Genomic DNA, 25,462 nt, shown 5'->3' on the forward strand with positions numbered 1-25,462 from the left:
TATTTTATAATCTTTGCCAATTTGCTGACCTTGCCATCTTAAAAAAGTATATGGAAATATAGTTTAACATTTTCTTTGGGATTATGAACATCTATTACTGTGCTCTGTTATACTGAATTAACTATCACCTTTCTTTAACATAGCAGCCTTTTACTCAGGAGGGTTTAGAAGTGAAAGCAGGAGCTTCCCACAGCAGTGGCCTATCAGTTATAGCAGGATTAGCCATTCATACCTGGCTTAAAAGATCAGAAAAGGTAAAAGTAGACAAACCACTGAGAACTCAAACCTTTGCTTTAATCTACCTTTCAGTGAATTATGTGATATGTGACTGACAATTCAGTCTTACATGGAAAAGTTTTCAATCTATGAAAACTTGCCTAATTCTATTCTCATATTTTCATTAACCCTTCCCTCAACATGGGCTTAAATCATTCTCAAAGATTTTAATGAATTAATAAGATCTGTAGTTACTGGTTACTTTTTTTTTTTTTTTGCTAGAGATGCAGGCCAGGAGAAGATGGTTACAGAGAGATTATCATGTCTAAGTGACTTTAAAACTGTTTCATCTCTATCAAAGAAAGAACTATAGCTCTCTTCTTTTACAAGAGAGGCTTACCAAGCAGTGTGTGTGTGTGTGTGTGTGTGTGTGTGTGTGTGTGTGAGTGAGAGAGAGAGAGAGAGAGAGAGAGAGAGAGAGAGAGAGAGAGAGAGAGAGAGAGAGAGAAGTGGGGGAGGCTGCAAGAGGGAAGAAGGGAAATAAGACTTTATATAGTGTCTCCTATAGGCCAGGCATTATGCTAGGCTCTTTACAAATATTCTCTCATTTGATTACCTCAACATAGATAACAAAGTGGTTAAAAGAGTGGTAGCTCTAGCATCTATGTTGAAAGTTGTTCAGAGTATTAGGTGACCCTGAAAATGTCCAGAGTTGGCAACCTGCTAGAATAGAGAGCAATAGCCAATGGAGAATAAGCAGAGAGAAATGCTCAGTGGAGAGCATGTCAGGCAAAAAAGATGATGACATTAGAAGACATTGGCAGCTCTGCAGGCTCAAATGTGTAGGCTGATCTTCCATACGCATCTCTTCACATGTTCCCCATGTGTGGCTGTCCCTCATGATCAAGGTCCACTCTTCCAAATGCATATATATGTAATTATGGGAGAGTAAGTTCAAGGCTTATTGGGGAGGGGCTATAATTGGGGAGAAACTATTCTATGGTGAGTTTACTTCTTACATTGCCATTTAATTAGTATACTTTTGTTTTGATCAAAGTGTGTCATCCTATTGACTGATCAGTAGGAGATAATAAGCTATGGTTTGGAAAGGATTCTGATCCATAAAAAAATTAGAATTTGGGGCAGCTAACTGGGGGCTGAGAATGTTGGAGGCCCCATGAGATACATACTAAAATAAAATTGTTGCACTGATAATTGTCATGAAGTAAAAAACCAAAATATTTTCCATATCTTTTTTAACAAAGGAGAATTTAAAACCTTACCTCAAAGGAACATTCAACATTTCTTTCATTTTTCTTATGTGATAATCCCTTCAGTTCTATCTTTTCAACACTCACTGCAAAAGAAAAAAAATCCTGAAATTAAATTGATGCAAATAATTTTATTAACTACCCTGCTTTCAGCAATTTTCAAAAGAAGACTCAAAGTGATCAATAAGTTACTTTTTGTTGTTCAGTCATTTTCAGTTGTGTCCAACTCTTTGTGACCACATTTGGAGTTTTCTTGGCAAAAATACTAGAGTGGTCTGCCATTCCTCCTTCAGCCCATTTTATAAATGAGAAAACTGAGGCAAACAGGGTAAAGTGACTTGCCTAGGGTCACACAGCTAGTCCGTGTCTCAGGCCAGATTTGAACTTACAAAGATGAGTCTCTCTGATTCCGGGGCCAGTGCTCTATCCACTACACTACCTAGCTGCCCAATAAGTTATTTAAGGGCACCTATTCTACAACTTTTGAAAAACATTCTGGAATTAAGGACCCTGAGTAGAGAGAAGTAGGCAAGTAAAATACCAAGTATCAGAATATGCAGGAGTAGCAATGATAGAGCTAGTTGGGAAAGGAATGGAAAAAAATAAAGTAGCAACTCTGAAGTAATAAAAAATTTAATCATGAATTTTAAAATCACCAATTCAATAATGTATAAATTGATGTATATCCAGGAAATAATGGTCTAGTTCTCAACAGATCAAAACTGTGGCAGTGATAATAATGTAATCTTTATTGGAAGCAGCAGTAACCAGGACAAGATGCTATTTGTGAAAAACCAAGCAAGGATTTGTTAAATATTGAATTTATAATACAAAAAAGTAAAAAGCTATAATTTGTTTTTGTTTTTGTAGGGCAATGAGGGTTAAGTGACTTGCCCAGGGTCACACAGCTAACTGTCAAGTGTCTAAGGCTGGATTTGAACTCAGGTCCTCCTGAATCCAGGGCCAGTGCTCTATCCATTGCGCCCCCTAGCTGCCCCCAAAGCTATAATTTTTAAAAGACAAATTTCCAACAAGCATACAAATGAAAACAACCTGCTCCTATCACCTTTTCTCAATAAACATAGCAGAACTACTTACAGAAGACGTTTGTTCCTTGAGGGCCTTGCCTGCTGCTTTTCTGGTTTTTCACAAAGTACTTGACAAAAGGGCTTCTTAAACTTTTCATACTCTTGGCCCCTTTTTGCCCAAGAAGTTTTTTGCAACTCTGGGTATATAGGTATACAAAATAGGTATAAAGAAGTTTTTACTGTTGTCAAATTATTCTCGACCCCCACAGTTTAAGAAGCTTTGCCTTATAACACACTTCTCCCTCCCATGTACTCTATGGTGCAGCTACACTGGCCTTCTTGAGGTTCCTCATACACAGGATTCCATCTCTCAGCTATGAACCTTTGTACTGGCTATCCTCACGCCATCTACACCCTTCTCTTTACCTCAACCTCACAGAATCTTTTATTTCCTTCAAGACTCAGCTTAAACTCTTCCTCCTCAATGAAGCTTTCCCTGCTAATGCTTGCCCCTCCTCTAAAGTATCATATAGTAATTTGAACTTATTTGGCACATATTCACATCTGCATGTTTTTCCCTTTTTGGGAAACTCCTGAGGAGCAAAGACTATATGCCATTTTTGTCTTGGTATCTCCATGAACTAGCAGTCAGTTGGTCAGTCAGTCAGTCAGTCAACAAGCATTTATGAAGTGACTATGTACTATGTGCCAGGCACTGTTTGGAGATTCAAAGAAAGGTAGAAACATGGTCCCTCCTCTCATGGAACTCATATTCTAATGGGGGAGACAACATTTAAACAAAGACATATGATGTGAGCAGGAAGTAACCCCAGAGGGAAGAGGGTCAAGTGTCCCCCAGGAAATGCCTCTTGCAGAATGTAGAATCTGATCTGAGTCTTAAAAGGAAGCCAGGGTGGGCAGCTAGATGGCGCAGTGGATAGAGCACTGGCCCTGGAGTCAGGAGAACCTGAGTTCAAATCCTGCCTCAGACACTTAACACTTACTAGCTGTGTGACCCTGGGCAAGTCACTTAACCCCAATTGCCTCACTTAAAAAAAAAAAAAAAAAAAAGGAAGCCAGGGAAGTCAGGAGGCAGAGGGAAGAAGAGTTTCTCATCCTGGGTATGAAATGAAAAGGCAGAGTTTCAGAAGACAGAGTGTCTTGTATGAAGGACAACAACAAGGGCAGTGTTACTGAAAATTCAGACTATGTACAGTGCTTGGCACATACTAGAAATTTAATAAATTCTTATTGATTACTGAATATGTGGAAGCAGGTAATTTTTTACACATAATATTGTGGAAGTCTAGCTAAAATACAAATTTTATCATTAACATCACAGACTGGTATCAAATCTAGATATCTCCTAGCCAAACCAATGCTTTAACTCATCAGCCAGTAAAAGAAAAGGTCACTTAAAACCTAAATAGATATGGCCAAATTTAGGGGGAAATTTTTTTGTTTAAGTCTGCTGACAATAGACTAGAAGGAAATAATGATGACTGTATAAATGAACAACTTCATACAGCTATTAAGTATCAGAAGTCATATTTGAAATCAGGTTTTCCTGGCTCCGAGCATAGCAATCTCTATCCACTGCACCACCTAGCTGCCCCCATAAAGTACTCTTTGCACGGAGAATATTAGCAACCCCATTAAACTAAACCCCTCTGCAACTGAAGGACACCCACTTTGTTTCCAGTTCTTTACAAAGAATCCTGCCATGGATATTTTGGTAAATATTGGATCTCTGTCTAGGATAAAGAACACATGAATGATGGAGTTAGACACTTTCTTCATATGATTACAAATTTCTATTCTGAATGGTTTGGACCAATTCAGAATTCCACCACATAGTGTTTCTATGCACAGCCTCTCAAATACCTTACTGTTCCCATTTGTTAGTGATCAGGTGACATTTGTTGGTGACAGGAAGCAAAACCTCAAGTTATTTTAACTTGCACTGCTTCTTACTCTTAATTATTTAGAACAAGTTTTCAAATGGACATTTAGAATCTGCAATTCTCCCTTTGAAAACGTACCTGTTGGGAAATGGTTTCTGGAGAGATATATATTCACATAGATGGATAAAAAGACAGACGATTCCCTACATTTTGGTTATTAGACTTATTAGTGGTATATGATGGAAGGATCTCTCCCCCATCCCACAATTTCTCTTATTCTATCTTTATTAATTTTCTGTTAGAGTTTTTTAAAATTTTAGGTAATTAAAAGTATCTGTTTCTTTCTTTTATGATTTCCTTTCCCCCTTGTTTGGTTAAAAATTCTCCACTTTGTTATAGCTATGAAAGGTGCTTCCCTCTTATTCTCTCCCACTTAAAAAAATGGTATCACCTTTTAGATGTAGACTGAAGATCCATTTTGAGCTTACTACGGTGTAACATACCAATATGTTCTAAACTTAATTTCTACCTAACTGCTTTCCAGTTTTCCCAGAAGTTTTTGTCAAAAAAGGATTGCTTCTAAGTAATTCATATTCATGGGTTTATCAAGCATGGATAAATTTTTGACTGTATTTGTTTCTTGCTTTGCTATATCATTCTACTGATGTACTTTTTAACCCCATACTGAATAATTTTGATTACTTTTATGATAGTCTTTAGTCTCATAATGCTATTTTTCCTTTAATTCACCTGATTAAAATGAGTTATATTAATATTAATAAACAGATAAAAGAACAGAAATCAATATGACAGTATCACAACACCCCAAAGCATTTTAACCATTGTAATTCAATAGCAATAATGAAGCACTAAAAGAAGCTAGACACCACACCTCAGCCATTTGATCACCTTGCCAAGCAGAAGTTTACAAAAGACAAGGTCAACAGCAATTTAGGAGACAAATTTGTATTGTGAAATTTTAAGATGGGGGAGAGAACAAACATTTACTAAGAGCCTAGACACATAGGACACTGCTGAACATTTTACAAATATTATCTTATCTGATTCTCATAACAACTCTAACAAGCCTGTGACAGGTGCTATTATTATCCCTAGGGAAACTGAGTCAGACAGAGGTTAAATTACTTGCCCAGCCTCAAAAAGCCAGTTTTGAGCCATCTGGGAGAGGATATGCAATGCTGCCTTATAAAACTGCAAAAAGTAGTAGAGAGAAAAGTTAGTTTACAGAAGGCTTTACAAAAAGATCCAACTCAGCCAAATCATCCCTAGGATTCATCGAAGATGAAACTGAAAGGAGGAACACAAAGATAAAGTTTCTTCCCTCAAATTCTTTTCTTCCTTTATGATAGTAGATTTACCACATTTGAACTCTAACACTAGAGCTCCCAATAAGCTACAAGAGAAAGCAGAAACAGATGTAAAGAAGACAAAGAAGAGAACAGCAGCTGAACTAGACCAAGAAGGTTTAAGTTGTAGGTATCAAGAGATGGATTCTCAAAATATCTGAAAGAAGGGAGAATACCAAATGCTTGGGGCAGGGGGGAATCATTTATCATTGCCCCCAAAAGACAAATGAGGAAATGTAACCCCATCTGACCCATATGCTTACTTTCTCATTTCTATAAAATCATGAGAATAATCTATCCATGTATTGAGGATACTGTCAATGAAGGTTTGAGATGGTCACTTAGGCTTTTGTAAATAACAGTGTAGGGGGCAGCTAGGTGGCGCAGTGGAGAGCACCAGCCTTGGAGTCAGGAGGACCTGAGTTCAAATCTGACCTCAGACATTTAACACTTACTAGCTGTGTGACCCTGGGCAAGTCACTTAACCCCAATTGCCCCGCCAAAAAAAAAAAAAGAAAGAAAGAAAGAAAGAAATAACAGTGTAGAGGCAGAGCAAAGATGTTGGAATGATAGGAAGCACAGTGAGCTCCCCTCCACAAACTCCTCCAAATAGAACTAGAAAATGCACCAGATCAAATCCAAAGAAGTCACATTGAGTCATTTTTTCAGCCCAGCTCAGCATAGGGAAACAGAACAGGAAGTCCTCAGACACTGGGGTGGCCTGGGAGAGGCTTTGTACCAGGACAAGGGGATAGGCCAGACATACACCAGGGAACCACAATAACTAGAGGTGACAAGTGACAGCTTTGCCACTCACAATCTAGTTTTAGGTCACAGATCCAGGATGCAGAGAGAAAGGGGAGCTCCATGTAAAGCTAGGCATTCTCAGAGAGGAAGGCCCTGGGAAGTTTACTAAGGAAGGATGTTCAGAAAGCAGCAGCAGCAGCAACAGCAGCAGAGGTGTGGCTCAGAGCCACAGGATTTGAGTAGGATCTCCTTTTCCACCATCAGCCCAGCCCAAGGGAGCTATCCCAGACCAAAAGGGAGTCGACAATTCTGCTACTTTGAACCAACAGAGATTGCCAGCTGGCTAATGGGGCTGAGTCCAGCAGTATCTATTCTTATTCAGACTCAAATCCAGGTGAGGAACTTGGAGAGCTCAGACCAGGAGAGCAGCAATCAGACTTTGCCCTGAATCACACCAGTTGGTTAACGCTGAAAGCTTGCAAGTTCTCAGCCTGTCCCTGAGATCCTGGAACAACACAACTCTCAAATTTCCAATAATATAACAACAGGACCAGCCCAGACCTTTCCTCTAGAAGTGTGGCTGAGTCCAGCCCTAACATCAAGTCCTAAGTCAGAAGTAAACTCCAGAAATGGATAAACAGAAAAACAATCCCATCATAATGAGATATCATGGTGGCAGGGACATTGAAGACACAAATACAGAAGAAAACAATGATTCCAAAACTTCTACAAGCAATGCTTCAGATAAAAACACAGCTTGGGAACAAACAAGTATAATTATTGGAAGAGCTGAAGCAAGAGTTAAAAAAAAGGTTTTTATAAATGGAATGAGAGTGCTTGAAGAAAAAATTGGAAAAGAAATGGCATGGGCTATGGAACAAAGAATTACAGCTTGGCACCAGAGGTACAAAACCTTGCCCAAATGACAAAGTCCCTGAAAATTATAATGGACCAAATTGAAGCCAATGACTTCACGGGGCAACAAAAAATATTAAAACAAAGTCAAAAGACTGAAAAAAATAGAAGAAATGTAAGGTATTCATAGTAAAAAAAAAAAATCAACTGACCTGGAAGACAGACTAAGGAGAAATAATTTAAACTATCCGAATGCCATGACTGGGGGAAAAAAGCCTAGATATCGTATTTCAAGAAATCTTAAAAGAAAACTGAGCAGATCTCTTAGAAACAGGTAAAGTGAAAATGAAAAGAATTCACCAGAAAGAAACCTCAAAATAGAAACTCCCAGACACATAACCAAAATCCAAAGTTTCCGGATCAAAAAGAAAAAATATGGCAAGCGGCCAGTAAAAGAAGGAATTCGAGGACCAAGAAGCCATAACAGATCACACATGACTTGCCAGTAACCATTATGAAGAAGTAGAGAACTCAGAATATGATCATCTAGAAGGCAAAGAATATTACTACAATTAAGAATAACTTACACAGCAAAAATGAGTATAATGCTACAGTAAGGGTGAAAAATGGGTGAACAATGACAAAGAACTTATCAAGGATAAATTGCTTATAAGTATGGGGAAATTATACATGTGTCCTATATAGGAGTCCAATCAGATAAGGCCTGAGAATGGCTTTGTAATGTCTTGATGATCTTAAGAAAAGAATGAAGAGGGAGAAAGGAATATAAATCTGGGGGCAGAGGAGAGGGGAGAGAAGGGAAAGGAAAGTCAGGGAAAATTATGTTAAAAAATCAGGATGTACAAATTGATGTTTAAAGAATCAAGGAGAAGGGAATGGGAGGGAAGCAGCTGACACCTGAACCTCACACCTCACTTTTATCTAACTCTGTCTAGCTGGATAAAGAAATATATTTCATTTAACAGAGGAAATAAAGAAAGGGAAAAAGGGGGAGGAATTAGAGGGAGGGTAGAATTCTAAGAAAAACAAATTCTAAGGCTATACAAAAATATTTATAGTTCTTTTGGGGGTGACAAAGAATGAGAATCTAAGGGAGTGCCCATAAATTGGAGAATGGATAAAGAGGTTATGTTTTAGAAATGTGATGGAAAACTATTGTGCTGGTCTCTTTATCAGTGTAATGACCAAACAGAATTCCAGAACCAATGATAAAACATACTATTCACCTTTGAAGAATTTGTATTTCAACCCACAGTTTAATCAATGTATAAATAACATTAAATATAGATGATCGCTAGGCATGCAATTCAATTATATGTAGATTCACAGAATATTAAAGTTGGAAGGGTCCTTAGAGGTCATAGAGTCCAACCTTCATTTTAAAGCTGAAGACCTAGACAGATGAACTTGACAAAGGTCCCACAGCTAGTTAGTGTGATGACTAAAACCATTAGTGGGAAGAATGGGGACTAGAATCCAGGTTTTTGCTTCCTCACTTTAGTTCCACAATAAACTGCCACTTAAATTAATTTCACTTGAAGGATAAATACATTTCACAAGGTATCTTAAATAATATATGGCTTTATGTTCCCTTCAAATTAAACAATTAATGCTGTTAAAAATATTAAGTAATGATGCTATAACATCTACTCTTATAGCAACATTCAGATGAATTCTAGAAGAAATGTTTGAGATTTAACAGATGAGAAGAAAGTTTTATGGGGAGAGAGGCAAGGGTAGCCCCATTTAGTAGTTAACTTTATTAACCACTAATTATCCATTAACTTGGTGTGCATATACACACCATAGTAATTATATTTTAATACCTCACAGATTCGCAGATATAATTCTATATCCACTCCCCTCAACTTTCCAAAGTTATATCAGAGTTAGCATGTACTTTTGAAGACCCTGAAATCAAGACACAGAAAGTTCTGTTTTGTAGGGCAAACACTTCTATATTTCCATTTAAGTGAAATTATTCAATGCTGTTTTACTTCTTCAGATTGTCAGTAAATAATTCGGTTTTATGCTTTTCAAAATCAGCTTTCAAAAAATCCTTAACCACAATACAATCACTCTCATCTATATCCTTTAGCTTTCTTAAACAGTACAACATAAAAGCCAAAGAAGAGAATGATGTAGTCAGCATTTTTACTGGCCACAAAAATACCACATGTCTACCTACGTGTTCCAGGGCTCCATAATATCAGGGTTTATGAAAACACACACACACACACACACACACACACACACACACACACACACAAAACCTCTCCATCTGGACTCAAAGTGGGAAGTGACTCATATCTGGACAGGAAAATGTGAAAAACAGATGGATATTATTCAGCTGTTTTCAAAGAAAAGGCTTTCATACTGCAGGACTTAAATGTTTGTTGAGACCTTTTCAAAATCTTCAGACCAATCTGCATTGTGCTTTGTATTAGAGCTTCAATAAAATGGCATAGTTTAATCTACAGTCAGCTGCCTTTTTTTGTTTCATTATTGCTGAAACAGATTCCTACTAAATTATTGGGAAGGGCTTTGTATTAGGCATAGCATATAGTTCTTTCCAAGCATTATCATCAAGCCTTGAAATGGCCATATGTTACTATGTAGGCAAAGTTGCCTTTCTCTGTCTCAGTGACAGAATTTTTAAGCCCTGTGATACAGTTGCAAGAAAATGCATGACTCCATTCATCTCCAAGATGAAGAGAATCCCTACAGGATATCTACTTCTTTGTATTCTTGACCAGAGGCCCAAGATTACATGGGTCACCTCCAAACTCTACCTTCACACTCTTCTTGTTAGGAACAGTGAGTCTGAGATTGGATTCTAATATATCAACAAAGAACACTGATGTCAGAGAGGACAGGACAGCCTCAAGAAGAAAGATCAACAAAAGAGAGTGGAACTGTAGATAGGTCAGGTCAGTCAGTCAAACTTGGCAGTGAGAAAACAATACATTTATAGCTAGTAGGCCTGAATTTCTGGGAGGAGGAAAAATTAATAGTATCAGGCAAAAACCATCTCTTCTTTTTCCTTTTCTAGCCATTCTTTTCCTGTACAAAAAGTGTAACAGAAATGTCCAAATTTTTCTCAATAAGGCATGCTATATTTCAGAGGGCTTAAAAGTCAGTGTTGACTTCAATAAAAATTTATTATCTGCAATTAATCCTCATTTTTATAATTGAATCAACACATAATTAAGTAAACATAGTAGTATTCCTGAGAGCAGAAGGAAAGGAAGCTGGAAGTGAAGGGGGTAAGAAACTCCTAATAAAAAGAAAACTAGAGCAAAGAACATTTCTAGTGCTAAGTGCTGCTATCAACAAGGTATGCCAATTCTAAATCTTATGAAAATGAATGTTGAAAACTACCTTTACATATAACTGGAAAAAATAAAATAAATGTTTGTTGGGAAAAAAAAAACAACCTTGGGAAAATTAAAACTTCTTGTTCTAATCTATCTTACAAAGTTATAAAGGTGTAATAAGAAAACATTCAGAGAAGTATTTTTCCTAAGTATTAATATACAAATTCTGGGCACTATTATTCATTTTAGTTCCAACTCCTTAGAGCAGAAGCGAATGATAATAAGCCTTACTATACTTCACAGTTATATAAGTGCTTTTGTGTTTATGTGGAATAAGGTAAACATTATTATACTCATTTTACAAATCAATAAACTGAGGCTCAGGCTTAAAGGTCTTTTGACTCTTAAGTCTTGTTTTCCTTTCCCTAGACCAAAATAAATGGGGTGAGGGTGGTGGTAGAAGCGACCCAAATATTGTGGATCATAATCATGCACAAAGCATTAAATTCAACTTATTTGCAACCCAATCACTTTGTCTTTGATTCTGAAGGTGATTTCTCTTTTTTTTTTAAGTGAGGCAATTGGGGTTAAGTGACTTGCCCAGGGTCACACAGCTAGTAAGTGTTAAGTGTCTGAGGCCCCATTTGAACTCAGGTCCTCCTGACTCCAGGGCCCATGCTCTATCCACTGCGCCATCTAGCTGCCCCTGAAGGTGATTTCTCTTAACACTTTTCACTCTAAAATTTATGGGGATGAAGCTGGGCATGCTTCTTTAGTACTGTTTGGCAAGCAGAATTTATCTAGTAAGAATGGGTTGTTGGGGCAGCTAGATGGCGCAGTGGATAGAGCACCGGCCCTGGAGTCAGGAGTACCTGAGTTCAAATCCGGCCTCAGACACTTAACACTTACTAGCTGTGTGACCCTGGGCAAGTCACTTAATCCCAATTGCCTCACTAAAAAAAAAAAAAAAAAAAAAAAAAAAAAAAAAAAAAAAGAATGGGTTGTTAAAGATATAACAAGAGTTAGCAATTCACAGGTCAGGGAATCAGTGTGGCATTCTACTAAAATACCACAACCTAAAATTAATTCTAAATGGTGGATGACAAGCAATAGCCATGATCTACTCTACTTGGATGTCCTCGAAATTTCTTACATGACACTAAGCAGGACCTGCAAAAACATCACCTCTGTCTTAAGACCCCAACTATCTCTGGCATCCTCACCTATGACATTCTGCTTCAAAAAGATAAATGGAATGATCTCTCCTCAGAGAGTCATCCTTTATAAGAAAGAATTTTGTTCTTTGTGGGGAGGGGGGAGTAAAAAGAAAAGAGGAATTCTTTAAATTTCAGCAAAACTGATCAATATATATTTTTTAAAACTTACATTATGTGCAATATTTCACACCTGTGAATCCCCCATGTCTGCAAAGCAGTGGGAATTAGTACAGTGGCATGAAGTGTCTTCTGGTATCTCTTTTTTTGGGGCCAAGACTGTTCTTTATATTTTTCCATTCATTTTCAATTATTCTGTAGTTCTTTCCATTTATATTGTAGTTATTGTTTATATGGTTTCATGGCTCTGCTTGCTTCAATCTGCATCAGATCATGTAAGATTTCACATGACTATCTGTATTGTTTGCTCACTGTTTCTTACAGCAAAATAATATTCCATTGCATTTATGTTACAATTTATTTAGCCATCCCCCAGTCAACAGGCATCTCATCTTCAATGTTTCCAGTTCTTTGCTCCCACAAAAAGTGCTTCTAATAAATATTTTGCTGTACACAAAGCCTCTTTCTTTCCTTACTTAAGATAGATGTCCTGCAGTGGTGTCTCTGGGTCAAAGGGAATAAACATCAAATGGATATTTCTGGGTGAAAAAAAATATAATAAATGTCCTTCTTTAGGACCAACCTAGCCCTGTTAGTCATAGTTGACTTCCTGTGGCTGAAAGGTTACCCACTACTGTTCTCTATTGCAAGCTTTGAAAAACAAAGATATATTTAACCTGTATATAATTTGAAGAAAATAAAATACTGATTTTTAAAAAACTTTTTCGTAAGAAAGTTGGTGGGGGTTTTTTAGATGTTACCCAATGACAGATTTCATAGTAAATAATAAACTGTACAGTTAAATCTAATCACAGGAATGTTTTAAGTTGTTCTTAATCAGATTTTTATTTGTTTGTTTTTCTGAGAAAGATAGAGACTATCAATCTTTCTTAAAAGTTGACCTGGATAAGTACTTTAAATCTGAGAAATAAAATATAAGTAGCAGTACATATCCTTTTGCAAAATTACTATGAGTACGAAGGAAAGCCACAAAAAAGAAACTTACATAGAAAGTTGTGGAGGTTTTTATAAGACTCAGAATCTTCTCAAATACCATGTGAAATAGGTTCCAAGAACTTTAGCAGTGGGTTTAAGATGAGTAAACTGTACAACATTCCAAATGCTGCACTGTAGCCTACATAATTAGACTTCCTTATTTTTTAAATATATTACAAGATTAGGGCCTATCTTCTTAAACTATGTTGTGACCCTATATGGGGTTACATGACTGAATGTGGGGGTCGCAAAAAAAAATGGCAACAGCAAAAAGATATATCGGGGGCGGCTAGGTGGTGCAGTGGATAAAGCACCAGCTCTAGATTCAGGAGGATCTAAATTCAAATCCGGCCTCAGACACTTGACACTTACTAGCTGTGTGACCCTGGGCAAGTCACTTAACCCCTACTGCCCCGCAAAAACCCCCCAAAAACAAAAAACAAAAGTTATGTATATCTATTTCATATATCTATATCTATATATCTATATATATATGTTGTGTAAAAAAATTCTTGGGCAAAAAGGGGTTGCATGTGGAAAAAGTTTAAGAAGCCCTGGATTAGGGCACCCATATTCAATCAAATCAAAGTACAAAACTCATTTAAAAAACAACATAAATAATTTTTAGGGTGACATTTTGAATTATCAACCATACTGCTCCTGTCCAATAGTCTAATTAAGAAATGACTATAAATGGAATAATCTAGTATTACTTTTTTTTTAAAGGGGGAAAATGTCTACTATTCTAGATCTCTCCTTTCTTTCTTACCTAAACTCCTTCAGAAAACCTCCAATCTGTGTGGCCACTTCCTCTCCACTTAGGAAATTTTGACTTCAAGTGAAATTGCTCTCTCCAAAGTAATCAGTGATCTTTTATTAATTGCCAAATTCAATGGCCTTCCCACCCCCCACCCCTATCCCTACCCTCTTAGTTCTGAGTCTCTTAATCTCTCTACAACATCTGACACTATCAATGATCTTTTCCTTTTATATATTCTCTCTGGGTTTTCATGACACTACTCTTCCCTGATTCATGCAAATGATTCCCAGACCTAAGCATTCAGCCATAATCTCTCGATAAAATACAGTCACAACTGCCTCTTAGAATCTGGACCTGGATGTTCTTATAGGCATCTCAAATTCAACATGTTCAAAACAGAGTTCATCATCTTTTTCGTCCAAGCCCTCTTCCCTTCTGAACTTCCCTATGGCACTATGTTTACATTTCAGGGCACCATCATCCTCCATCTTCACCCAGGCTCACAATCTCTGTGTCATTCTTGACCCTACCAGTCCACTGGTAGATCTTGTCTTCTACCTTCCTAATCCCTTCCTGGGTTGCTGCCTTGTGGTAGAGGGGCTTGCGCGTAGCTCAATGGAACTAAGAACTGTATCCAAGATGGACAGGTCATAGGGGAAAGTTCTGACAAGAGAAGGAAATGGCAAACCACTCCAGTATCTATGCCAAGAAAATCCCATGGACAGTATTGTGGTAAGATTATTGGAATTTGGCTGACTGACTGGGATGGGCTATACCTGGCCTGCCCTGAGTGACTGCTGATGTCAGCAGGAGAAACCACTCTCCACAGGCAGTTTTGAAGGACCTCCCCTTTTGGGGGAGGAAGAGTAAACGTTTGATGAGTCTTTTCCAGAGTGACTCTCTTCTTCCAGTGCGAGCAGCAGGAGCAGACAGTCCTTCGGGCCCTGGCTGCAAAGCTGGTTTTCCATTGAAGCTACGGACCCCAGGTGGTGAGTTAACATATGAGCCCTGCTCTTTTGAATTAGCTGAACTGGAAGCGAGTTTGGGGATTGTATAGACTTAGGTTAGAGTTAGGAGGATTATCCATATTTCTTTTTCCCTATTCCCTTGTCTTTGATTTTATTAATTTCACCATTGCTGTTTATTTCATCCCCATTAATAAAACCTGATTCATTTGTGGAAAAGAGGCTGTTAGGCTCCTTTCTTATTGGCCTGGGAGAAATATCTAAAAAGGCAGTTTGGAGGGGAGGGAGCTTTGGACCTAGAGGTCCCTCATTTCCGGGACCCCCAATATTACGGTGAGCCACTCAATTAACTCTCCCTATATTAAATTTGGCCCTCACAGTATTAACATGGTAATAGAGTCACATGACACTGGAAGATGAACCCTTCAGGTCAAAAGGTATTCAACACATTACTGGAGAAGACCAGGCTTACAACTACAAGCTGCTCCAGAAAGAATTAAGCAGCTGGGCCAAAGCTGAAAGGAAGCTCAGCTGTGGATCTGGTGACAAAAATAAAGTATGATGTTATAAAGATCAATATTGCACAGGAACCTGGAGTGCAAGATCTATGAACCAAGGTAAACTGGATGTGGTCAAGCAGGAAATGTAAAGTTTAAACACCAACATCTTAGGTGTCAGTGAACTAAAATGGATGGGAATGGGTGAATTTAATGGAATTGATCATTACATATACTTGTTTGTCTTTTGTTCTCAAAGAGGAGCATGACAGATGTCATAACTTGCAACAAATTGGATTTAAGTAAGAAAGGGGTGTGCAAAGACACTAGCCTGACTCTCTCCTCAAGAGCCATCTGGCTCCAGTGACAAGATGTATATCAGTACAATTGGAGATAGCCCCAGATGTTTAAGGCAATTGGGATTAAGTGGCTTGCCCATGGTTACACAGCTAGTAAGTGTCTGAGGTCACATTTGAACTCAGGTCCTCTTAACTTCAGGGCCAGTGCTCTATTCACTGTGCTAGCTGCTCATTACATACACTACTGTGGGCAAGAATCTCTTAGAAGAAATGGAGTAGCCCTCATTGTCAATAAAAGGGTGGGAAAGGCAGTACTGAGGTATAATCTCAAAAATGACAGAATGATATTTGTTCTAATCCAAGGCAAAGCATTGAACATTATAGTAATACAAGTCTATACTCTGAAGGCCAAAGTTGGTCAGTTATATGAACACCTATGACATCATCTACAAATAACACCCCCACCAGATGTTATATTCATCATAAGAGATGGGAATTATTAAGCAGGAAATCAAAAGATAATTTGGATAACAAGCAAGTTTGGCCTTGGAGTACAAAATGAAGCAGGACAGAGACTAAAGATAATTCACTACTCATAACATTCTTTTTCAACAACCCAAAAGGTCAATATCAAATTCAGATTGATTATATACTTTGCAGCTAAAGGTGGAGAAGCTCTATACAGTCAGTTAAAACAAGACCTGGAGCTGACTGTGGCTCAGATCATGAGCTTCTTATTGCACAATTTAGACAAACTGAAAAAAGTAGGGAAAACCAGCAGACCATATAGGTATCTCTTATGAATATGAAGTGGAGGTGATAAATAGATTCATGGGATTAAATCCAGTAGACAGAGTGCCTGAAGAACTATGGACAGAGGTTTGCAATATTGTCCAGGAGGCAGCAACAAAAACATTCTGAAGACAGAAAAATGTCTGTCTGATGAGGCTTTACAAATAGCTAAGGAAAGAAAGAAAGGGAAAGATATGCTCAACTGAAGGCTGAATTTCAGAGACTATCAAGGAGAGATAAGGTTTTCCTAGATGAGCAATGCAAAGAAATAGAAGAAAAAAGAATGGGAAAGACAAAAGATCTCAAAGAAAACCAGAGATATCAAGGGAACCTTTCATGAAAAAATGGGCATGATAAAAGACAAAAATGCTAGGGACTTAACAGAAGTAGAAGAGATTAAGTGCTGCATGCAATAAGCCAGCAAATTTGGAAAATTCAGTAGTAGCCACTGGATTGGAAAAGATCAGTTTACATCCCAATCCTAAAAAAGGGCAATGCTAAAGAACAGTCAAATCAGGAACAACTGCACTCATTTCACATGTTAGCAAGATTTAGATTCCACAAGGTAGGCCCTCAGCAATATGTGAACTGAGAATAACCAGAAGTGTAGGCTGGTTTTTTGAAGAAGCAGGGGAACTAAAGACCAAATTGCCAACATTTGCTGGATTATGGAGAAAGCAAGGGAGAGTTTCAGAAAAAAACACCTACTTTTCCTTTATCAACTACAAAAAAGCCTTTGACTGTAGTGGATAAAAACCAAATGTGGTGAGTCCTCAAAGAGAAGGAAGCACTAGGATCATCTTACTTGTCTCCTGAGGAACCTATATATGGGCTAAGAAGTAAAAAGTTAGAACCAAACATGATTGGTTTAAGATTGGGAAAGGAGTACAACAAGGCTGTACATTGTTGCCTTACTTATTTAACTTATATACCGAGTATATCATTCGAAGTGCCGGGGTGGATAAATCAAGAGCCAGAATTAAGATTGCCAGGAGAAATATCAACAATCTCAGATATGAGGATGATACCCCTCTGATGGCAGAAAGTGAAGAATAATTAAGAATTCTCTTGATGAAGGTGAAAGAGGAGAGTATAGAAGATGACTTGAAGCTTAATGTTATAAACAAACAAATAGTTTCTGGTCCCACAACTTCCTGGCAAACAGAGGGAAAAGAAATGGAAGCAGTGTCAGATTTTATATTCTTGGGTTCAAAGATCACTGCAGATGGTGACTGCAGCAGTCATGAAATTAAAAGATGCTTGCTTCGTGGAAGGAAAACTCACACTAAAAAGCAGAGACATCGCCTTTCTGACAAAGGTCCATATAGTCAAAGTTATGGGTTTTCCAGTAGCAATGTATGGTGGTGAGGGCTGGATTATAAAGAAATTTGAGCACCGCAGAATCAACACTTTTGGATTATGGTGCTAGAGAAGACTTTTGAGAGTTCCTTGAGTAGCAAAGAGATCAAATCAGTCAATAGTTAAAGAAATTAATTTAGACTATTCACTCCAAGGTCAAATACTGAAGCTGAAATTTATGTAATAAGACAGGAGTTATTGGAAAAGAACTTGATGTTGGGAGAGATTGAAGGAAAAAGTAGGGGACAATAGAGGATGAGATGGATAGATAATGTCATGGAAGCAACTAAAATGAGCATGGACAGACTTTGGGAAATAGTGGAAGACAGAAAAGGCCTGGTGTACTATGGTCCATGGGGTTACAAAGAGTCAGACATGACTGAACAAAGCCCTTCATAACATCTCTTGTACACGACTTCTTTCTACTCATACTTTTCAACAGCCTTAGATTGGTTCAGGCCCTTATCGTCTCTCTTGCATAGACTATTGCTTTCTAACTGATCTCCCTGCCTCAAACCTCTTCTAACTAATCCATTGTTCACTCAGCTGTCACAGTGATTGTTCTAAAGCATAGGTTTGATGTCACCCTCCTATTCCACTGCGCTCTAGGATCAAGTATAAAGTTCCTCTGAATTTAAGTTCTTGATAACATAGTTTCATCCTTCCCTTTCCAGTCTTCTCTAAACCGTTATACTTCCTTCCATGTACTCTACAATCCTGCTACAACAAGGGCCTACTTGCAATTCCTCAAAATAACACTCTGATCCCTTACTCCAACACCTCTTGGTTTTCTTAGTCTCCTTCAAGATTTATGCAGGAGACATTTCCTGGTCCTCCTAGTTGCTAATGCTTCCCTTTTCACATTACCATCAGCTATTCTGTATTTACTCTTGCTATGTACCTAGCTATTTATAAATTACTTTCCCTATAAGAATATGAGCTGCATTAAGGTAGAGGTACACATGGTAAGTGCTTAATAAATGCTTGTTGCCAGATTGAAATCTGTACTAACTCAACCATGTTGGCTAATAAGTAATTATGCTAGAACTTTAGTTGTTGGAACACCATTACCTCCTGTAAACTTTAACTAAAATGAAATTAAAACTTTTTTGTCCATAATTACTTTGAATATATGTTTGACAATCCTAAAAAAATGTCTAAATACTGACTGTGAATAAGGTGCTATTTCCATTTTTTCTTTGCTATATGTATATGCATTTCTGTACCTACTTTGTAGTCCATAAATTAATCCTATGAACCATAACATGCCCAATATGGTAAAACGGAAAGAACACTAGACATTCTGAATATATACATATTAGTTACAGTTACTTTACTTAATATCTATGTAACTACAAGAAAAATGCAAACTACAACCTAAATCTTCACCCCTGATACCAAATTTCCTCATCTGTTGATTTGCCTATATTCTTTTAAAATAAGTTTCTCTGGAAACACTCTGAAATTTCTATTTCTAAACCCCCAAATCAGATACACTTAACAAAGGAAAGGGAATAAACAGTTATTAAAGTGCCTACTTTGTACCAGGCACTGTGCTGAGCCCTTTACAAATATCATCTCAGTTGATCCTCACAATATCCCTGTGAGGTAAGTCCTATTATTATCCCCATTTTATAGTTTAAAAAATTGAGTCAAGCAAAGGTTAAGTAACTTGCCCAGTGTTACTCCAGTTCTTTATCTGCTGCACCACATAGGTGCCTCTACAACGACCAATAAAATGACTAATGGATGAAAAAGCACTTAATAAGCACTTACTATATGCCAGGTACTACGTGTTAAGGTGCTACAGATACAAAATACAAAAGCAAGAGAAGAAAAGGCAAAGTTCACCTGCTGGTATCTCATAAATGCCACACACAAACAAATTCTGTTTTCTGATATCCACAATAACCATGAATGAGTAATGTTCCATATCCATTAGATGTATAAGAAATCTGCCAAATTCTGATTAACCATCTAAGCTAATATTAGCATAAGGATGGAAAAGGTTACATAACACTTTTGTTTGTTTGTTTGTGAGGCAATTAGGGTTAAGTGACTTGCCCAGGGTCACACAGCTAGTAAGTGTCAAGTGTCTGAGACCAGATTTGAACTCAGGTACTCCTGAATCCAGGGCCGGTACTCTATCCACTGCGCCACCTAGCTGCCCCTGCATAACACTTTTAAACAGCAAAAATAAATAAAATGTATAGCTTCCATCCTAGGTCCCAAATTTAATCTTTTTTTGGTAACTTACAATTTTATCAGTTTTTAAAAATATACATCAAGCCATGCAATTCGACTACACAATTTTAATGTCTGTGTCCAGTTTTCAACATTGTAGGAAGCATATATGTTACTCTGTCAGTGTGATTCAAGTAGCTTTGGGGCCAGCATAGCTTGGCTTGTATCAGGTCATAAAATATAAGCACTGAGATCACAGAGCAGACTGTAAATCACCAATGCTAAGTAATCCCTGTAGCTTTGAAAGAATAATTGTAATATTCTAGACTAGAAATAAAATACAACAGGAAGACAATACAACCAGCTTTGAATTCATTTCAATAAAATTTTATCAGATTCCTAAATGTATAAGTGCTGGGAATAAACAGATATAAAACAGACCCCTGATTTAAGGAAGAGAGACTTGGAAAACATAACAATGCAACACGAGAGCGAGTGGTAAATGCAAAAGAGAGGCCCAGATAATGCAATGAGAAAATAGAAACCACTTTCACCTGAGGGGATCAGGAAAGGATTCATTCAGAATATTAGGGGTCTAATCTACTTTTCAAATAGTTTCAAAAGTGATTTTCCTTAAATGCAAGTCACTGCTCTACTCACTAAACTTCAGTGGCTTCCTCTTGCCTCTCGTATAAAATATAAAATACCTTTGTTTGGTTTTTAAAGAGCTTTATAACTTGGCCCTGTCCTATCTTTCTAGCTTCACTGTATATTCTCCCTGTTCTGGACTTGAACATCCAGGCAGACTGGTCTCCTCTCTTTTACTCCCATATTTCTCTCTCCATCTCCTATCTCTGTGTCTTTTCCCTAACCTTTCCCTTTGTTTATAATGTAATCCCTTTTCCACCTCTACCTCACAGAATCCTACCTATCTTTACTCTGTACATAACATCTCCTACAAGAGAATGCAAGGTCCTTGAGAGGAGGGATTGTTTTATGTTGGTGTTGTCTCCCTAGTGCCTGTCATTTAATAAAGGCCTGCTGATTTATTGATCAGACCATATTTGGAGTACTAATATTAGGTTTGCTAGGTGGCACAGTGGAGAGAATGCAGGTCCTGGAGTCAGGAAGACTCGTTTACCTGAGTTCAAATCCAGCCTCAGACACTTCCTAGCTATGTGACCCTGGGCAAGTCATTTAATCTTGTGTGTTGCAGTTTCCTCATCTGTAAAATGAGTTGGAGAAGGAAATGGCAAATTGCTCCAGTATCTCTGCCAAGAAAACCCCAAATGGGAGTCACAAAGAGTTGGGCACAACTGAAAAACACTTGTATAAATCAGGTCTGGACAATAAATTTTAGAAAGACTTTTAATAAGCTGGACAGTGTACAGCATAAACAGGACAACTCAAGGCCTCAAGATCACGACATATGACAATCAGTTGAAGAAACTGGAAATGTTGAACTTGTAGAAGACTTAGGGGTTAGGTAGTACCTGGTAACTGTCTTCAAGTACTGGAAAGATTATTATGTAGAAACAGGACTGGGATGGTTGTGTTTAGCCAGTAATATGTCAATTCAGCTCCGTGTACAGAAAACCAAAGCTATCCATAAGTGTAAAGGGCTGCCCGGCTGCCCTAAGAACAGTGGGAAATCCTTCACTAGTAGCTATCAAGGAAAGACTAGATAATAATGTGCTATAGAGGAACTTCTTAATCAAATATAGTTTCTAACTCTGTAACAGTAAAAATTCCTGAGCTCTGATCAGGGTTGGGAGGGCATACCCCTGCTGGGTAGTTTCCCTCCCAAACTAAAAATTGCAGAAAAATAAGAAGTGTGTGAATTGACAATCAGTCTGGAGATCTATTTATCGAGTATGGGTTTGAGACAGGTGAGGATAGTGCCTAGACCTTTGAATGAATTGATATAGAGAACTTCTGAATTTAAAAAACCCTCTTTGCCAAGCCCGCTTCTCTGCAACTGAGTTTTAAGAGAATGCACTTGAACACTGAGAGGTTAAGTTTCTCCCTGGATCACACATTCAGTATGTGTCAGAGGTGTGTCATGGACCCAAGTTTTTCTTATTCTAAGACCAATTCTTTATCTGTTATGCCATATAGACTCTCACTCTGGGAGAGAATTTAATCAAAATGATAACCACCAATTTTCAGCATCTATTAAAAAAATTAACCATTCAACAGATTAAAGGTTAAAATATCTATGCTTTGTTCAAATTAAACTAAATAAAGGATTATTTGCTGATAATATCCACAAGGCCGGGGTATTTCAATTGAATGAATATTTAATAAGCATCTATTATGAGCTCTATGCTAGGTTCTGGGGACCATATAAAGATGAAAAGTTACAACATATTACCTTCCCATTAAAGACTTTACATACAGGGTAGGGAGGGGAATTAGAGATACTTTAAAAATACTACAGTATGAAAATGTATTCTTATGTTATGTTGAATGAGTAATTAAAAAATTTTTTTTGTTTGTTTTTGGTTTTGGTTTTGGTTTTTTTGCTGGGCAATTGGGGTTAAGTGACTTGCCCAGGGTCACAAAGCTAGTAAGTGTTAAGTGTCTGAGGCCAGATTTGAACTCAGGTACTCCTGAATCTAGGGCCAGTGCTATCCACTGCGCCATCTAGCTGCCCCCTAATTAAAAAATTTTAAAAGAACTTAAAAATGGTATTTGTCTTAACCGGAGATGATGCTATTCAACTAAGAGAATTATTAGGAACAAGACAGTTGTTCTTGACTACATTAAAATAAAAAATATGCAACAAAAACATTAAAATAAAAAGCAATCAGACTGGGAAAATATTTACAGCTAATATTGCAAATAAAAACTTGGCATCTGTTAAAAATGTACAATACTAAGTCCACAATGGATAAAAGATCCAAGGTAAGGAAAAGGACATTTTCAAAGGAGAAAACAAAAATCACTTGGAAAAAATGCTTATTACCCTTATTAATAATCAAAGAGATACAAATGAAAAAACTCCACCTCAATACAAATGGGTAAAAATGATTAAGAAAAATTAAATTGGTAGAGTTATGGAAAAAGGAACACACTCATTTTGGAGATCAATGTGTAGTATGTGTACTGTGTAATACAAAGTAAAAGCTACAAAAATAATCACAGCCCGTGACCCATGATATTATTGGAAATATACACTGAGCTGTTATCAAAATCAACATAAAAAGATGTTTGAAAATTATCACAGCAGAATTATTAACAATGGCATGAAACTGGAAATAATAATGGCTGGCATTTAAATAGCACTTTAAATTTTACAAAGTGCTTTACAAATTTCTCATCTGATCCTCACAACAACCCATGGAAGGTAAGTGCTGCTATCATCCCTATTTTACATTTAAGGAAATAGGCAGACAGAAGTTAAGTACTTGCTCAGAGTCACACAGGTAGTGTCTGAGATCAGTCTTCTTGATTGCAGACCTAGAGCTGATCATTGTCCCTACCTGCTTAACCTAACTGTTGTTATTCTTCAGTCCTGTCTGATTCTTCATGACCCTGTGGACCATAGCATTCAAATACTGTCCACGGTCATGACAAAGATACTGGCATAGTTTGCCATTTTCTTCTCCAGGAGATTAAGACAAACATAAGGTTAAGGGTCACACAGCTTTAAGTGTCTGAAGCCAAATCTGAACTCAGGAAGGTCATCAGACCTTCAAAAGGTCGTCAGACTCTATGCTGGCGCCCATTTGCAGTTTGGAGTTGCAGACCCAGGGTGAGGAAGAGCACTAGCAGGAACAAGGACCCTGGACACAATTCCAGGGAGGAAAAGAGTGCTTGTGGTCACTCACACACAAGAGCAGAGGACAGGAGAGTAGTGATTGTCACCTCTCCTTAGATCATATCACCTTGGAAGAACTGAAAACTTATAGACCCCCAGAACTAGCTCTGAAAATATCATTATGAAAAACTTGAGGCTTGGGACAGTGTCCCCTCCACCCTTGGAGCAGAACCTAATTTTAAAATGTAAGGTTGAAATCAAGAAATAAGCTGGGAAATGAGCAAACAACGTAAAAAAGACCCCCAGAAAGTCACCATGGTGATGGGGAAGGGCAAAACACAAACTCAGAAAGCAATAATGTCAAAACAGCTACATCCAAAGCCACAAAGAAAAATACGAATTGGTCTCAGGCACAAAAAAAAAAAAAAGTTTTTCATTATTAGATGTAAAAAGGATAATTCTGATTACATAAAATTTAAAAGATTTTTCACAAACAAAACCAATGTAATCAAGAGTAGAAGGAAAGAAGAAAACTGGGGGAAATTTTTATAGCAAGTTTCTCTGATAAAGGCTTCATTTCTCAAAAATACAGAGCATGGAGTCAAATTTATAAGAATACAAGTCATTCCCCAATTGATAAATGGTCAAAGGATATGAACAGGCAATTTTCCAAGAAGCATCAAAGCTATCTATAGTTATATGAAGAAATGCTCTAAATTAGCTTTGATTAGAGAAATTCAAATTCAAGCTACTACTCCACACCTATCAGAGAGGCTAATATGACAGAGAAGGAAAATGATAAATGTTGGAGGGGTTATAGGAAAATTGGGACACTAAGGCACAGCTGATGCCGTTGTGAATTGATCCAACCATTCTGGAGAGCAATTTGGAACTATGCCCCAAGTTAGCTAAAAAATTGTTCATAGCCTTTGACACAGCAATACCAGTGCTAGGTCTTTCTTCTAAAGAGATTAAAAACAAAACAAAAAGACAGAAAGAAAAGGACCTATGTGTACAAAAAATATTTATAGCAGCTTTTTGGACATTAAGGGATACACATCAATTGGGGAATGTCTGAACAAGTTGCGATACATGATTATGATGGAATGCTATGGTGCTCTAAGAAATGATGAACAGGATGCTTTTAGAAAAAACTGGAAAGACTTATATGAACTAATACAAAATGAAGTGAGGAGAACCAGGACATCACTGTGCACAGTAACAGTAACATCATAATGATGTCAACTATGAATGATTTAGCTATTCTCAGTAATAAAACGATCTAAGACAATTCTGAAGGACATGATGAAAAAGGCTATCCATCTCCAGAGAGAAACTGATGGAGTTTGAATGAAGATAGAAGCATACTTTTTTTTTTTTAACGCTTTTTTCCTTTGGTCAGCATTTTATTTCACAACATGACTAATATAGAAATATGTTTTGCATGAAAGTACATGTATAATATATATCAAATTGCTTACATTCTCAATGAAGGTGGAGAGAATTTGGAACTCAAAATTTTAAAAAATGAATGTAAAATATTTTTAATATATAACTAGAAAAAATATTAAAATAAGGAATGAAAGATATCCTGAAAACTAGGTAAGCCTAGATTTTGTTGACTCAGTGGTTTATACCCTCTTAATCATACTATATTAATCTGCAGAGCATCTTCTTAGTTATCATTTAGGCATATGCCTATAATACTAACAGATATATTGTTTATTTAAAAAAACAACCACCATTTCCCTAGTTGAATTAGAGACATGATTAAAAAAAAAAAAAGA

The 25,462-nt window shown here is 37.3% G+C and overlaps 1 protein-coding gene across 2 annotated transcripts in view; it reads right to left on the reverse strand.

Moving 5' to 3' along the window:
- ZCCHC14 (zinc finger CCHC-type containing 14) overlaps window positions 1–25,462 on the reverse strand; it is a 121,657-nt gene that overhangs the window by 49,000 nt on the left and 47,195 nt on the right. For both annotated transcript variants that reach the window (XM_043983343.1, XM_043983342.1), the window contains exon 3: window positions 1,500–1,573. In XM_043983343.1, the coding sequence (XP_043839278.1) occupies window positions 1,500–1,573 (74 nt within the window). The remainder of the gene's footprint in view (window positions 1–1,499; window positions 1,574–25,462) is intronic.

Source organism: Dromiciops gliroides, chromosome 2 (genome assembly GCF_019393635.1).
Source record: "Dromiciops gliroides isolate mDroGli1 chromosome 2, mDroGli1.pri, whole genome shotgun sequence".
NCBI lineage: Eukaryota > Metazoa > Chordata > Mammalia > Microbiotheria > Microbiotheriidae > Dromiciops > Dromiciops gliroides.